We start from the raw sequence: 14,332 nt of genomic DNA on the forward strand, positions 1-14,332 counted from the left end.
CTCATTTTCTCTACCCCAGTTCCTAGAGGCAAAGGGCACAGGGTATGCGGGAAAACACATGGGGTTACTGAGCAGGACCTGAGAAGCCGGCAACATCCCCCCATTTTGAGATGGCACTGGCCCGTACTTGAGATGTACATGTGTGTACACCAACAGTGTGAACATCACCCATGCCAATACACGAGAGCACACACACATGCATACTGTGATCATATGCACACACACCAGCACATGGGGTGCACACACATGTATGCACACCAACACGACTCAAACACATACACCAACACAGTGCACGCAGGCACACGCACCAATACATTGGTGTACAAACACATGTATGCACACACCAAACAGCAGATACATGCACACACAAGTACACAAATACACACAAATGCACAGCAACAGCACACACATGCACATACATACCAATACAGTGCACACATGCATGCTGCCACTGCACACACATGCACACATACCAACAATCACAGGGGGCCTGGAGCCAGTGTCTCCACATGGGGATAGCAGGGTGAGTCCCTCAGCATCCGGGGCTGGAGACCAGTGCCACCTGTGCTGTGGCTGAAAAACAGGTGGGCACCAAGCACCATACAGAGCTCAGCTCGTCGATCAAAGTAACACAGCCCCTTCCAGATCTCACAGTATAGGGCTGGCAGCAGAACCAGACACTGAGGGCAGGTGACCTCTGCCCAGGTCCCCCATTCCCCATGACAGTGAGGGAGAGGTGACCAGTGGCAGAAGTGGGACCAGCCCTTCCCTTGGAGCCCCCTGGGCCAGGAGAGGACAGCAGGCTTCTCCCCAAGCGCTCCCTGCAGCTCTCAGCGGCACAGAGCAGGAAAGGCAGCTCACAGAGCCGCTTCCAGACACTGAGACCGTGAGGCTACATTGCCTCCGGAGAGCAGGACCCAGAGCACCATGACCCCAGGGCACCAGGGCTGGGTTATTCCAGGATTTCACAGTGCTGAGGAACTTCGCAGAACAAAATCCCCAGCAGCTGCCTGCACACTGAACGGAGGTGGCGAAATCTGCCCAATGAATCGGACTAATCACACACAAGCCACGCGGGTTTTGCTTCCTCCAGGAAAGCTGCTTTCCCTCTTTAATATTCAGTATCCTCTCGTCACAGCCTGCAAGCCTCGCTCAAATTAGGGTGCAGCTGCAACCCAAACCCAAAATACAGTGCTCCAGCATGCAGCAGGGACACACGCCGCTCCAGGTCCGCCGGCCCCGCCGCCGCGTCTGCACAGCCCAGCTGCTAGCAGGCAAAGAAGTTGGGGAAGAGGCTGTCCACCTCGTCCTTCAGGGCCAGGCCCGCAGAGCTCACATCCAAGCCCCACGGCTCCAGAGGGCTGTGCTGGAGCTCCTGGGAGCCAGGCTCAGGGTCCCCTAGGAAGCCTGGCTCTCCCTCATCCAGTGGGCTGCTCTCAGCTGGGGCCCACACAGGGCCACTGCCTCCTCTGCCCTTCCGGGACCCTGGAGGCAAACAGGACACATGAGCAGGGCAGGCAGGTGCCGTAGGGACCAGAGGCAGGCAGGTAGGGTCACAAGAGCAGGGCTCCCACCTCAGCCCAGCTGCCCTGCCCTGCCCTGCCCTGCAGTGTGGAGGCTATGAGGTGGGTGAGCTCACACTTGGTGGCCCCAGACCCAGGACATCTGTTGGGCCAGAACCAGGAAGGGACACCTCAACGCGAAATTGTACACGGAGTGGACACATGTCACATCACAGCGCTGCGTGCCTTTGCCCGCCAGCACGGCTGGGCCAGGGACCTCGCAGACATCGGGTCTACGGAGAAATACGGGGCTCGACACACTGCCAGCTCACGTGCCAGCTCACACACATCACGCTCACTCACACTCTCACAGGTTACCCATGACACTCAATGCCGGATGAGGCCCAACAGCTAAGTCCCAACAGAAGAGAAGATGTGGGCTCACACTCAGACCCTGGGACCCCGCATCACACACGCTGGGCCTGAGTCCCAACTCCCCAGCTCACGGCAGGTGCTGATGCAGGAGATCTAGCCCTGGACCCAGGGCCCCACTCACCCTGCCACGAGCTGGGACCAGCAGCGGTCAGCAGGAAGGACGTCCCATCCTCCACATCAGACCCCAGCACACACCTGGAGGTGAGGAGCCCTCCCTCAGTGGCCACAGGTGAGCCCAGGCCTTGAGCTCAGGGTAACACCTGGGCCCTAAGTCTTGCAAAGGCAGCTTCCAATGCCAAGCTCTGGGCCCTGCTCCTAGCAGGCTCAGCCCTGTGCAGTGGGGAGAAGTGCAGAAGCCATGGCCGCCGAGGACATGGGTCAGCAACTCTCCTGGCCCCTCATCTGTCCTGTGGAGCATCTCTGCCCGTTCCTCACTAGCCGTAGGCCCGCTCGTCTTGTCCCCTCCCTCCCCTCTCCCACACCCCAGCTGGTGTGCGCTCAGGAAATACAAACTCATTTTACTATCAGCCAAAACAAATGACAATTAGGATGACAAACCTGTTTCCAGAAACACACATTAGAAAGCCCCACAGCCACGCTGGCTGGTCCTGCCCTGGGCTTCCGCCTGGGCCTTGGCCTCCCCCGCACAACCACAGAGGAAGCAGGTATGGAAGCTTCCCGACGCTGAGAAAGGGGACCCAGGCAGGGCTGGGAGGAGGCTGGCATGGCAGGGCAGGCTCACACACACACATACACACACACACACGGCTCACTCATGCACACACAAGCGTGTACACCACCTGGGCACTCACCCGGCCTCCTGCACAGGCATGGGGGCCTCATCAGCTGGCTCCCCCAGAGATGCAGCCTCCACAGCCAGGGATCCAGCCTGGCCCAACCAGCCAGAGGCCTCACTGCTCGACACGGGCGAGGTCAGCTGCTGCAAGAACGGAGGCCAGGGCAAGGGTGGCCTCTCAGCCTTAGGAAGACTCAGGCCTGGGGGCCATGGCACTGGGCTGGAAGGTTCTGGAAGAGAAGTCAAAATGGGGGTCAGTCTTCCCTGCAGGCCTCACAGGCCTCCCATGAAGACCTCATGACTCACAGGCTGGGTCCACTCATGCTGACCGAGCACCCACCCTGCTGCCGGCACCCTGCAGCAGGGACATGCAGGAGGAAGCTGAGAAGCAGGTCGCAGACAGGTAAATGGGAAGAGACGAACGCCCAAGGGGGAGTGCCCAATACCTGGGGTCTGAGGGCTTCCTAGAGGAGGTGCTGGCTTGGCCAGCTGCAAGGGGCTTGGATCAGGGGACCCTCTCAGTGCCACCTCCTGGACCTTGAGCTCTGCCCTCAGACCTGTTCCGGGCCCGCATGCCTGGCTGGTGGGTTTCCAGAGTGCCCTGATGACCCCAGCTCTGCCCCCAGCCCTGCCAACTGCATGACTACTCCTGGCCACAGCCACACTAACAGACAGCCAAAAGGCACAGCCCTGCCCCTCATGGCACCTGGCGACTTCCAGGCACAAGCACAGCGGGGACCGAGGGGAGCTTGGTCATGAGAGGCACCCTGCGGGGCCACCCGCAGAGGGACCAGAGCTCAGCTGTGGGTGGCATCAGGGACAAAGGCCCTGTGTGGCAGACGGAACAGCTGGGAGGCCGAAGGCCCCTGGCTCACCCCAATTACTGCTCCCACCTCGGGCGAGCAGCATAGGCGGAGGGGCAGATGGAGCACCGCAGGGAAACAGCGGGCCGCATCCAGCACACACGCCAGCCAGATGGGAGGAAGGAAGCAGGGCTGCAAAGCTGGACAGAGCGGCCAGGACAGGCTGAGTCCCTCTAGGTCCCCAGGCTTCCCCCAGACCCAGGGACCCAGGGAGTGACCAGGACAGGGCCCAGTCCCTCTACGTCCCCATGCTTCCTGAAGACCCAGGAACCCGGGAAGAGGAGCTGTGGGAGGCCCCATCCTTGGGGCTCAGAGGCAGGTGAGGAAATGGACCCGCTTAGTCCTTCCCTTCCCTAGAGCACAGGGAGGTCAGGAGACAGGACGGAGGGAACAGCCCAGAGGAGGACTCTGGCTAGGACTCTCCCTCAAGCCACACCTACTCCCTCTGGAGACCGCATTCCTCCTTCACACAAAAACCAGGGCCCTTCGAGGCCAGCCTTCAACAACAGGTGGGTTTCTCACTAACAGAAGTCCCTGGGGGAACTTCAAATCCCCCTTTTGAAAACAGTCCAGTTGTTCTCGGGGGTAACACACAGTCTGGCCCAGCTCCCCAGGCCCAGGGCACCCCAGATGCATACCCAGGACTCACCTGGGAAAGAGGGCGGCCCACCCTGCACATGGCACAGCCCCGACAGTGCCTCACGCTCATCCGTGCCCAGGGCCAGGCAGCTCGGGGGGTCCCACTGCCTGGAGGATGCAAGGATGTGGGGGAGGGGCTCTGGGCCCACAGGACGAGCTGATGCCAGATCCTGGGAGGATGCAAGGATGTGGGGGAGGGGCTCTGGGCCCGCATGACGGGCTGATGCCAGATCCCGGGGCCGAGGGTTTTCCAGAAGCACCTTCGAATCTGGGGTTCTAAAAAGAGCAACATGATGATCCTGGGTCTGCCCCCAAGCCCCCTTGGAAGGCTTCTCCCACCTACCCACCCCAAAAGCAGAGGGTTGGACCTGTCCCCAGAACACCCAAGGTACCACCTACCACTGAGACAGCTTCTGCCTCGGGGCCCTGAGCCAGCCAAGCTCCACAGCTGCCTCCCCAATTTCTCTCTGCCCAACTCTCCTGGTTCTAGACCCTTCCACAGCTAATTAGCCACCAGCCCCATGCCCCAGCCCACTTTGGGGTAAAATGGCTACATTTAAATACAAGTTGCAGATAGTCTCTTAGCCTGGGAAGCTGTCATTCTGAAAAGAACCAAATCATCTTGACCTCAGAAAACTCCATTCCTGAAGCTGCCCACAGGGAGGGTGCGACACCTCACTGACCATGTGCAAAGTGCCTGCATGCAGGAGCAGAAGAGACTCCGCCCAGGCACCTCCCACCTCCATGCCAGCCCAGGCCCCCGAGGCCACTGACCACACTCCCCTTCCCGGAGCTCACCCACCTGACTGCCTGAGTCGGCAGGTCCCAGGGCAGGCCACCAGCTGCGGAGGCCACGCCAGGCCCCAGGCTGCACCCACCCGAGGACGTGCCAGGGGGCTTTGGGTCTGCTGCTCACAGGGTCACCCAGCCCTGCAGAGCTGGCCCCAGGAGACACTCACCGAGCCCCACCAGATGCTCCTGCCCCAGTGTCTGGCACACCTGCTGGAATCTGACTCGACAGCGTCAACTGTAGAACATTCTCCTGCAATGAGGGCCACATCTCCTTAGAGGAAGCAAGAAGCCGAAATTTAAACAAAGTTGTAAGCCAAGAACAGAGATAGTCCACTGGGAAGCACATGAGAGAGCGGGGTGTGGCCAGACTGGCACCCTGGGGCCTGGAGGGTCGCTGTGAGCTCAGTCCCTGCTTGGGACTGGGGGTGAGGGTGCAGGCTGACAATGAGGCTGAGGTCCCACCTCTGAGAGACCCCACCATCCCTGAATTAGGCCATGAATACCCAGGGGCCTCACCACAAACGCTGGGACCCTCATCTTACAGATATCAAGACAGCTTCATTCCCCAAGTGGGTCCTCAGCCCTGGCACTCCCGGGGTCAGCCAGAGCCCCCAGGGCTTTGGAGAGGACACAGTAGCCTCTCTTGGGGATGTGCAGAGAAATGATCTATGGGGTGCTCAGCCAGGGAGATCAGAGGACCCCGACTCTCCCCAGAACTGGCACAGAGCATCAGGGCAGCCCAGCAATGAACAGGACTCAGGCACATGAAGGCTGGAAAGCCTGCTCCCTTCCAGAGAGAGAGTGTTAACAGGCAGGGCCTGAACAAATGAGGAAGTACCCTGCTGAAAACATGCCCTGCCCTTGCCGTGGAGGCCAAGGGAGCCGGGGACCGCAGGGGACGTGCGGCCTGCAGGGTGGTGAGATGTCCGGTCACCAGGACACCAGAGGACTGACCATGTCAGATGTCCGGTCACCAGGACACCAGAGGACTGACCTTACAACTCACAGCGTGCCTCTCCTGGCCAGGCCCCAGGGTGCTGACGAGCCGAAGGAACTGCACAGACATCTCCAGGACCGAGGCCATGTCCTCCCGCCGGCCATCAAACTGGGGCAGCAGGGCTCGCAGACGCTCACAGCTCAAGGAGATCCGCTTCCTGCTTCCGGTCAAGAAACAAATAGCTCTGGGCCCTCCAGCCTCCAGCAGAATAGACAGCAAGCGCTAGAACCTACCAGAGACACCCTGGGGGCTCGTCAGGCAGAGGAGACCACTGGGCCCCCGAGACAGGACCACGGAGAGGTCGCCCCCGTGGTCTGAAGCCCCCAGATCCACATCAGAGCATAGCCTGAGCCGGTCAGACCCCTGGGCCCCAGCGACAGGCCGTCCAGCCCAGGCCCAAGCCATGGCTGCTTTGGAGAGGACAGGGGGGTCACGGGGGCACAGCCTCCAGAGCAAGGCAGGGCTGCAGAATGTCCCCCAGCACGGCTTTTCTGGATGACTTGGAGACGTGCAGCCCATCCTTCCACTGGGCACACGCCGCGAGCCCCTCCCAGCTGCCTGACATCCGGTGGCAGTCACAAAACTAATCTCACCCACTCCACCCGTTTACAGCGCCCCGACCCAGGGAGGCACCGGCCACTCACCTGCGCTCCCTCTCGCTGATCACGTTCCGCGGGAGGAAGGGGCTAGGACCCACAGTCACCAGAGGAGCCTTGGGCGGGCGAGAGCCCTGGGCCAAGTCCTCGCAGCAAGAGAGGGCACCAGATAGGGAGGAGCCGCTGCCGAGAGAGCCAAGAGCACCGGGCTCTGAGAACCCCAGAAAACGCCACCAGGAGCCCCAAATGCCGCAGTGGGTGTCTTTGGGGTGCGGGTGGAGGCCAAGACCTGGGTCACGCAGGGACACGGCCCAGCTCTCTCTGCACCGCTTCCCCTCCCCCAGGGTCCAGGGTTTAGCCCCACTGGGGCCAGGAGGAGTGGAGACTGCAGACTTGCTGAAGCACCCCTGGGTACAGGCCTTGAGCCCCCACACCCTTGGCCCCCAGCCTAATTCCTCACTTGCATCCCCCAACAGTGGGGACTCCAGAGACCTCCGGGTCAGGCTCGGAGCACCAGGACGCCATGACCTTGCAGCTACAGAGAGACCCCAGTGCACGGCTCCTTCCGCCCGCCAGTCCCGCCCCTAGCCCCGCCCCCTCACGTGTGCTCTGCCCACCTGCCACGTGCTTTCCACCCAGCCCGCCCCCACTCTCCCACTCACGCTCCACCCCCACGCCTCAGTGCCTGCGCTCTGGCCCTCCCCTCGTATCCAGCCCCAGGCCCACGTGACCCGTGTTCCTGCACAGAAGGTGCTGGAAAACAACTCGGAAGGTCCACCCACACCAAGCCCCGTGGAACGCGGGGGGAAGGGGCCCCAGCCTAGGTAGCCCTGCCTCCGTCCTCACCTTCCCCGGGATCTCGGGTGCCCCTGGCACTTTGGAGACACGGGCTGTGCCCTTAGGAGCCCAGCGCCTGGTGGGAGTGGGTGGGCTGACCTGAGCTGTTCAGCCCAGGCCTATGGGACCCAGGGACTGGGAAGGGTAGGGATACCCGCCTGCCCCCCAGGTCTAGTCCCCTTGCGGGGTGCTGTGCCTCAGAGTATTGTCACTATCCACCCTGCTGGGTCTCCCAGAGCCAGGGGCATCCTGTCCCCACCCCAGGACACTGTGGCATGCGCCCTTCCTCCAGCTCAGCTCTGGCGGGCACGCTCAGTGCCGTCTGTCCCTTTCCCCGGGCCCTGCCCAGGCAGCCCCAGCTCCACCCCCTCACACTCTCGGCAGGTTTCTGGGGGGTTGCGGGATCCCTCCAAGTTAAGAAAGCTCCGCCACTGGGTCTCTGCTCACCTCCCCAGTGAACTCAGGGAGCCGCCCTTCGCTGAGCTTGAGTCACCCGATAAATGCTTGCGGGGGACGGTGGAGAGAAGGGGGAGATGGAGACATCTCCTTTCCTCTTTCACAAAGGTGGGGACTCCTCAGGGAAGCAGAGGGGACGAGGGTGGGCTGTGAGGCTGGCCTGCAGTTCGGAGGACGTCCCTGGCTGTCGGTAGCTGGAAGAGGTGGGTGGGCCGCAGGGCCTCTGCTCCTGAGAGGGGCGGCAAGATGGAGCGTGGGCAGGTGCCACCACAGAGGGGGCGTCTGCCTGGGGTGCGCCAGTGTCCTGTAGAGAAGGCAGGGTCTGGGCCTCAGGCTGGCATCCTGGATTTGGGGCCAAGTTTGGGTGAAGGGTGTTGGGAGCAGCACCAGGGCCCGAGTGGAGGCAGGTTACGGATGACTTAAGGGGGTCTGTCCATCCCTACTCAGCCGGGCCACCGCTGCAGGTCAGATATGGATGGGGGTCGGGCTGGAGAGGAGGCAAAAGCCCTCGGGGAGTTGGGCCCGCTCCGGGGTCTGCTCCTGATTGGGGAAGGTAGACGGGCTGGCGATCTGGGGCTCCTCAGTGGTAGAGTGGGGCCAAGTTTTTGTTTCCATAAAGCCCTTGAATGTGATCGAACCTTCGACTCTCCTGCTGCTGAGAACACGTGTAATTACTGCTAATTAATCACAGACGCAGGAGGCGCGTCCTCTCAGTGGCGGTGTGCCAGGCAGGAGGGCATTGGCAGAAAGGCCACTCTGGCCCTGGCGGCACAGGCTGAACCTCTTCCGGGGACCTCCCGGAGTGTCCCCTCCCACCCCAAACCATCCGTGTTCGCCTTGCTGCCTCCTGGAAAAACAGGGAAGGACCCTCCGGAGATACACTGGGAGGTCAGGGACGGTGAAGTCCGCGCCATGCGCTCTCCAAAGGGACCTGGCCTCCCCCTGCCCCTTGTGGCCACAGTCCTGGCTTAGTGAGGGGCCTGGTCCGCGCTGCAGACCAACAAAGCTCTGAGGACAGAAATCGCAGCTCCCCAGAGGCCGATTGAGCCAGGGTGACGCATGTGCCATAACGTGAGCACGTGCGCGGAAAGGGGGCCCGCAGGGGGCCCCTCTCCTTCCTGGTCGTTGGGCTACAGCATCTGAAGTTGGGGCCCCTTGTCACCCGTCTAAAGGCGCTGTGTGCGCCCGTGCGGCTGAGAGCACAGGGCGGGATGCAGTCACCCCCTCCCCAGCCTGGCCCAAGGTGTGGTGCCCACCGATGGAAGCCGCAGCCTGTGCGGGGCGGGACGGGGGGGTGTCGACCAGGGCAGAGCAGCACGTGAGGAGGTGCTGACGGTCCCGGGCTTGGTGGGTGGAAGCTAACGGTCAGAGGTCAGAGCCGCGCGTGTGCATTTGCTGCCCGCAAAGGACCCTGAGCCCCCTGTGCCCCCGCCTACCACGGAGCCCTCCCAAGGTTGTGGCGCCTGACGGCCGCACTGCTCTGGGGATTTTCAAGCCGTTAACGAACCCCGTCCTCTTCGCCGGAGTTTGGAGGGCTCCGAGGGCCGCCGTGGGGGCGGGTCCCTGCAGACCCCGCCCCGTCCCAGCCTGGCCCGGAGCCGCCGCGGGTCGGCAGGGGGCGCGCGCGAGCAGAAGCCGGAACCCGAGCCTGGAACCGGTTTCCCCGTTCACCCCGCACCCCCCGCGCTCATCTGCGAGGAAGGAAAAAAAGGGTTTTCAGGGCAAAGCGAGGGGAGAAGGTGGTGGCTTCCCCTCGGGTCGGGTCGGAGCGGCCGGGCGCATGCCACTCCCTGACGGGGCGCAAAGCCCAGGGGGCGTCTACCCGGAGGCGCGCGGCGGGGCTGTAACAACCGGACCTTCGAGTTCGACGACCGCGGATGCGCCTCCAGGGACCGTCCGCTGCGCCCTCCCCACGCAACGGCCCCGGTGTAACCAGCACCAGCCCCGTGAAGACCCCCCAAGTTCCCCCTCAGACTCCACACCCTCCAAGATTCCCCATTCCCAGGACCCACGAGCGCCCTCCCCGACCACCACGGGGAACACAGGTGCCCCTCAGGGTAGGCCTCGCTTTCCCTAACAACCAGCAGGTGCCCAGGCAGCAGCATCCGTCCCCATCTGTCCTCGACCTGGCGAGAAGGTGGGGGGAATGGCCGTGGCTGGATGGAGGTCCTGAGCATCTCCCAGGTGGAGGGAGTGGCAGGGAGGCTGGAGGCGGTGCAGGGCCTTCCACCCCGCCCCCAGCCCCTTCCCTCACCCCTGCCTGGGGAGGAAGTTTCCATCCCTCCTGTGTGGGGTGCCCGGCGAGGTCACCTCACACAGTAAGGGGTTTCCAGGGCAGCCCTTCTGAGGAAGAACCCCCCCACCGGAAGTGGGCTAAGTGGCTATCAGATGGGGGCGGGAGTCCTGGGTTCTGGTCACTTGGTGTTGTCTGGCTGGTCATTCCTCTTTCCCCGCTGGCCTATCCCTAGGAGGAGAGGGTCAGCTGAGGGCATTCAGGTGACCTGGAGCCAGCTGTTTCCTGTGCACGTGGTTCCTACCCACCCAGTGACAGCAGCCGAGTGGACAATCCGGAGGGGAGGTTGCCCGGGGTACTGGTTCCCCCATCCTCCCCCAAACCCCTCGGCCCTTGAAGACAGGCAGGCCTGCTCCTCACCCTGTGCCCAGAGCCAGACTCCAGGGGACCCTGGGCAAAGATGGTCACTGTCTTGGGTGAGCCCTTTCTTCTGAGTCCTGGCCAGTCTCAGCCTGTCCTGAGGCCAGAGAAGAGCATGGACGATCACATCTGGGAGCAGGAGGCTGGGTGCTGCTGCCCATTTGTTCTGCGAGACTCAGTTTCCCCATGTGTAAAATGAGGGGGTGGGGCGGATGGTCGTTAATGGCTGCCTCTGGTGAGGGACCAGGCTGGAGGGACCAGGTTCCCAGCATCAAGAGGCAGGCACAGCACCCACCTGGCCCCTATGGGAGCCCGGGATGCAGCATGGGTGAGAAGCAAGTGCTCTGAGGGTGGACAGAGACTTGGTGATGTCCTTGGGAAGTGGGCACAGCCTGCATCTGCTCTAAGGGGCCATGGGGGGGATGTCTGTCAGGCACAGAGAAAATGACCCAAGGGGGTCCTGGATTGCTCTCATCTTTATGGGCTGGCCGACCCTGCCATCTCCCTCCCCAGCCTGGTATTGCCCTCCCTGGCCATTCTGCTCAAGTTTATCACCTGCCCTGCTGGGCCTGCCCTGCTCCAGATGAGGTGGCAGGACTGTGCCCTCAGTGTCCAGCTTTCAGCTCTAAGCATCATCAGCTGGCTCCTTCCAGACACCTGTCTCCCAACCAGCCCTGCCCACCCATCCGGGACAGCTCCTCCTCCCGCCAGACAGAGCTGGCCTCTGTCCCAACAGATTCCCTGTCACACTGCAGGCGGAGCAGCTGCCAGCACTGGGGGATGTCAGGCGGGCCGGCAGAGAGCCCTTCAGGGAGAATCGGGCTTGGTGAGGGACCAGGACTCAGACTCGGCTGGGCTGGGTGAGAGGGAAGCTGAGCTCCAGGTGAAGCCAGGGCAGGTGGGCCAGGCAGGTGGCTTCGGCTGCAGAAGGAAGAGCCTCAGTGCTGCCGGTTGGGTGGGGGAGGTGAGGCACAGGGCAGCGGCATGGTCAGAACCCCGGCCCTGGAGCCCCGTGGCCTGGTCGGGTGGGTGGTGGAGCTCTGTGGGGCAGGTTTCCGCACCAGGTCTCCTGGGGAAGTGGGGCACCAGGCAGCAGCACCGTCAGAACCCCAGCCCTGGAGCCCTGGTGGCCTTGGTACTTGCTGGGCTTTGAGCAGTCCTCTGTCTTTCCTGGGTGCTGGAGGATGCCAACCTTGGTACTGTAGTTCAGGGGAGGGCAAGAGGTGCTGGAACACCCCTCCCCACTCCAGTGCCCCAGCGCCAACCCCCAGCTCCATCCCATTCTCACCCCAGAGTCAGTCCTGAGGCTGCAAGGCTGGAAGGTGGGGCTACAGGTTGCAGGAGTCTTCACTGGCCTCCGCCCCCTTTCTGGCCTCCAGTCTCTGTGCTCCCACCCCCGTGCCATGGAGTCCCAGGCCCTCAGCCACCTCTCCACAAGCCCTGGAGATGACAGCTTTTGTAGGAGAGGGAGGGGCTGGTGGCCCTGGTGGGCCCAGAGTTGGCAAGTGCCCACCCCTACCCAGCGCACTTCCCATCAGAGCCCCAGCCAGGCCCTTCCTGGAGCTACCAGTTCCCAGCAGCCCTGCTCCAGGGCAGGTCTGGGACCATCCTGGCCCTGATGGGATCAGGCCCTGGCATCCTGCCAGGGCACATGCCTAGCCCAAGGTCCCAGCCAGCCCTCTAGGCCCATATTAGGGAGTAGTGCCTTCAGCAGCAGGAAGTAGCTCAGGCCCCATGGGAAAGGTTTGAGGGCCCAAGGTACCGCCCAGCACTGGCCGGCAGGAGGGACAGCTCGGGCCATGGGAATCTCAGGAGTCTGCTGTGGCCCCTCGGTGGCCAGCTCAGAAGGACAGAGGTGAGTAAGAAGGGAGCGGGTGGGTTGCCCACAACGGCCTTTGCTTCTGTCCTCGTGGCTGGCCTGGGTGTGGGCTGTGTCCTGACACCACTGGCCTCCTAGTATGCTGGTCTGTTTCCGCCACTGCATGGGGAGCTCTTAATTAGCACAGAAAGTTACTGGGATGAGCTTGGAGTAGCAGCGGGGGGGCTTTCGTGGGGCCATCCCATGCCTTTGGAGGGCGTTGGGGGGTGTCTCAGGCTCTCCCCTGAGGCTTCTTGTCCTGCTACCCAGGGATGCCAACTTGCAGGCTCTGCCCAGGCGCTGCTGGCCCTCAGGGGGATGGTGTCTCTTTGTTTTTCATAAACAATCCCAGGTTTATCTGCAACAGGAAAGTTTGTCCAGGTGTGTCCCAGCCCCTCATGGGCATCCTGTACCCCTCAACCCCAAACACAAGCTCTGAGTGTGTCTGTGCAGCATGGTGTGCACCAGGTAGGCACACACGTGAGCACATGTGTGAGGGCCGGAAAAGGATGTATGGGGCCTGCCAGCCAGCCTGTGTGACCTTGAAGTCACCAGCCCTGAGTCTAGGGAAAGGCAGGCTGGGCTCAGCGTGCACAGGTTAGGTGGCTGGGTGCCAAGCACCGGTTAAATGGGCATCTTTCAAAGGTGTCTTGGGACCCTTCCCAGCTGTGTGGACACGGTCACCCACATTCACCCAGACCTGCTTCTACCTGTGGAACTCGGAGGTGAGCCAGCTGGACTGGAACTGAGGCCAGGCTGCACTTGCTCCAGGGAGGTGAGACCAGAGCTAGCAGCTGGCAAGTGTAAAAGGTTTGCAGGAGACTGTGGCAGGCAGAGGTGGCCAGATTCCTGGGGTTGGGTCCCTGGGAAGGCCCTTCTTGAGAGGGGCAGAAGACAAGGAGGTGGGGGGTGGCCTCACTGGAGCAAAGGTGGGGGCCTCAGGAGATGGAGGTCACTGCAGGACCAGGGACTGGACTGGCACAGGATGGACACCCAGGGAGGAGCATCCTGGAGGAACCCTAGGAGCTGTGTCTGTGAGGGTAGTCCATCCCAGGACTGAGATGCAGCAGCTGTGTGAGCTCTGCTGGGTCAATTCACCTCTCAGGGCCTCAGTTTCCTCATCTGTAGAGTAGGAGCGCTAGCACATACCTGACAAGGTTGTGTTGAGATCTTACTGGCAGCACACCTTGTGTTTACAAAGCTGTGTTGGTGTTGGGAGCTTCCACGCAGGCCAGTTGGTCTTTGCTTTGTCATGCTCCAGCCAGCATGGACACATCAGAGCTAAGCATTTGTCCAGTAACTTCCCTGAGATGGATTCTTAAGAGTGGAATTTCCTGGTTGAAAGATTCCCACAGTGTTAAGACACTTGCCACATGGTCCGTGGCCCCTGAGGGTGGCACTGGCTCCCTCTCACACCAGTGCAAGGTGCAGCATGTGCCAGCTGCCACTGTCTCCTTGGCACTCTCCCTCTGGGGCAACTGTGTCCTGCCAGGCACCACTCAGGCCTCAGAGGCTAAGACACAGCTGGCCCCTTGGTGCCCAGGAAAAGCACCCAAACCTCCTCCTTTGTAGCCACTCTGGGGCACTCCACAGGAGAGGCAAAGGGGACTTCCATCTGCTTGTGCCCCTCTCCAGGGGCCAGAAGTGGGACCTCGTGCTTCGAAGGTACCAAGAATGCTTTCCCCTGGGGCAGACTCAAGCTGTGGCAGGCAGCCAGGGCTCAGAGCACCAGGTGCAGTGGCTCTCCAGCAGATTTTCCTGACTCCCAGCCACATTGAAGGAGGGGGCTGAGCTGGGGCAGGCATTGGGAGTACCAGTGAATTGGTCATTTTCTGAGCATGGTAGCAGCTCAGGGTATGGACTGCTAGACGGATCAGGGGCTCTGTGCCTTGGCCTCCCTAAAGCAGC

At 62.1% G+C, this 14,332-nt stretch overlaps 3 protein-coding genes across 6 annotated transcripts in view; 2 read left to right on the forward strand and 1 right to left on the reverse strand.

The window, feature by feature from the left end:
* OBP2A (odorant binding protein 2A) overlaps positions 1-14,332 on the forward strand; it is a 194,255-nt gene that overhangs the window by 138,600 nt on the left and 41,323 nt on the right. The gene's annotated exons all lie outside the window — the stretch shown is intronic.
* Positions 1,079-7,177, reverse strand: SOHLH1 (spermatogenesis and oogenesis specific basic helix-loop-helix 1). 3 transcript variants are annotated; one of them, XM_009005325.5, is made up of 8 exons: positions 7,081-7,177; positions 6,669-6,803; positions 6,022-6,181; positions 5,195-5,277; positions 4,246-4,511; positions 2,750-2,963; positions 2,059-2,132; positions 1,079-1,485 (listed from the first exon to the last, which is right to left on the reverse strand). In XM_009005325.5, exons 1-8 carry the CDS (start codon positions 7,143-7,145, stop codon positions 1,268-1,270), a joined length of 1,215 nt encoding a protein of 404 aa, XP_009003573.2. In that variant the 5' UTR covers positions 7,146-7,177; the 3' UTR covers positions 1,079-1,267. The 3 variants fall into 3 exon arrangements, with proteins under 3 accessions (XP_009003573.2, XP_035118358.1, XP_035118385.1); XM_035262467.3 differs by having other exon boundaries at positions 5,195-5,298; XM_035262494.3 differs by lacking the exon at positions 2,059-2,132 and having other exon boundaries at positions 1,297-1,485; positions 5,195-5,298.
* KCNT1 (potassium sodium-activated channel subfamily T member 1) overlaps positions 12,314-14,332 on the forward strand; it is an 81,525-nt gene continuing 79,506 nt past the window's right edge. For both annotated transcript variants that reach the window (XM_054237959.2, XM_035262549.3), the window contains exon 1: positions 12,314-12,421. In XM_054237959.2, coding sequence (XP_054093934.1) covers positions 12,366-12,421 — 56 coding nt within the window. In that variant the 5' untranslated portion in view covers positions 12,314-12,365. The remainder of the gene's footprint in view (positions 12,422-14,332) is intronic.

Source organism: Callithrix jacchus, chromosome 1 (assembly GCF_049354715.1).
Source record: "Callithrix jacchus isolate 240 chromosome 1, calJac240_pri, whole genome shotgun sequence".
Lineage (NCBI taxonomy): Eukaryota > Metazoa > Chordata > Mammalia > Primates > Cebidae > Callithrix > Callithrix jacchus.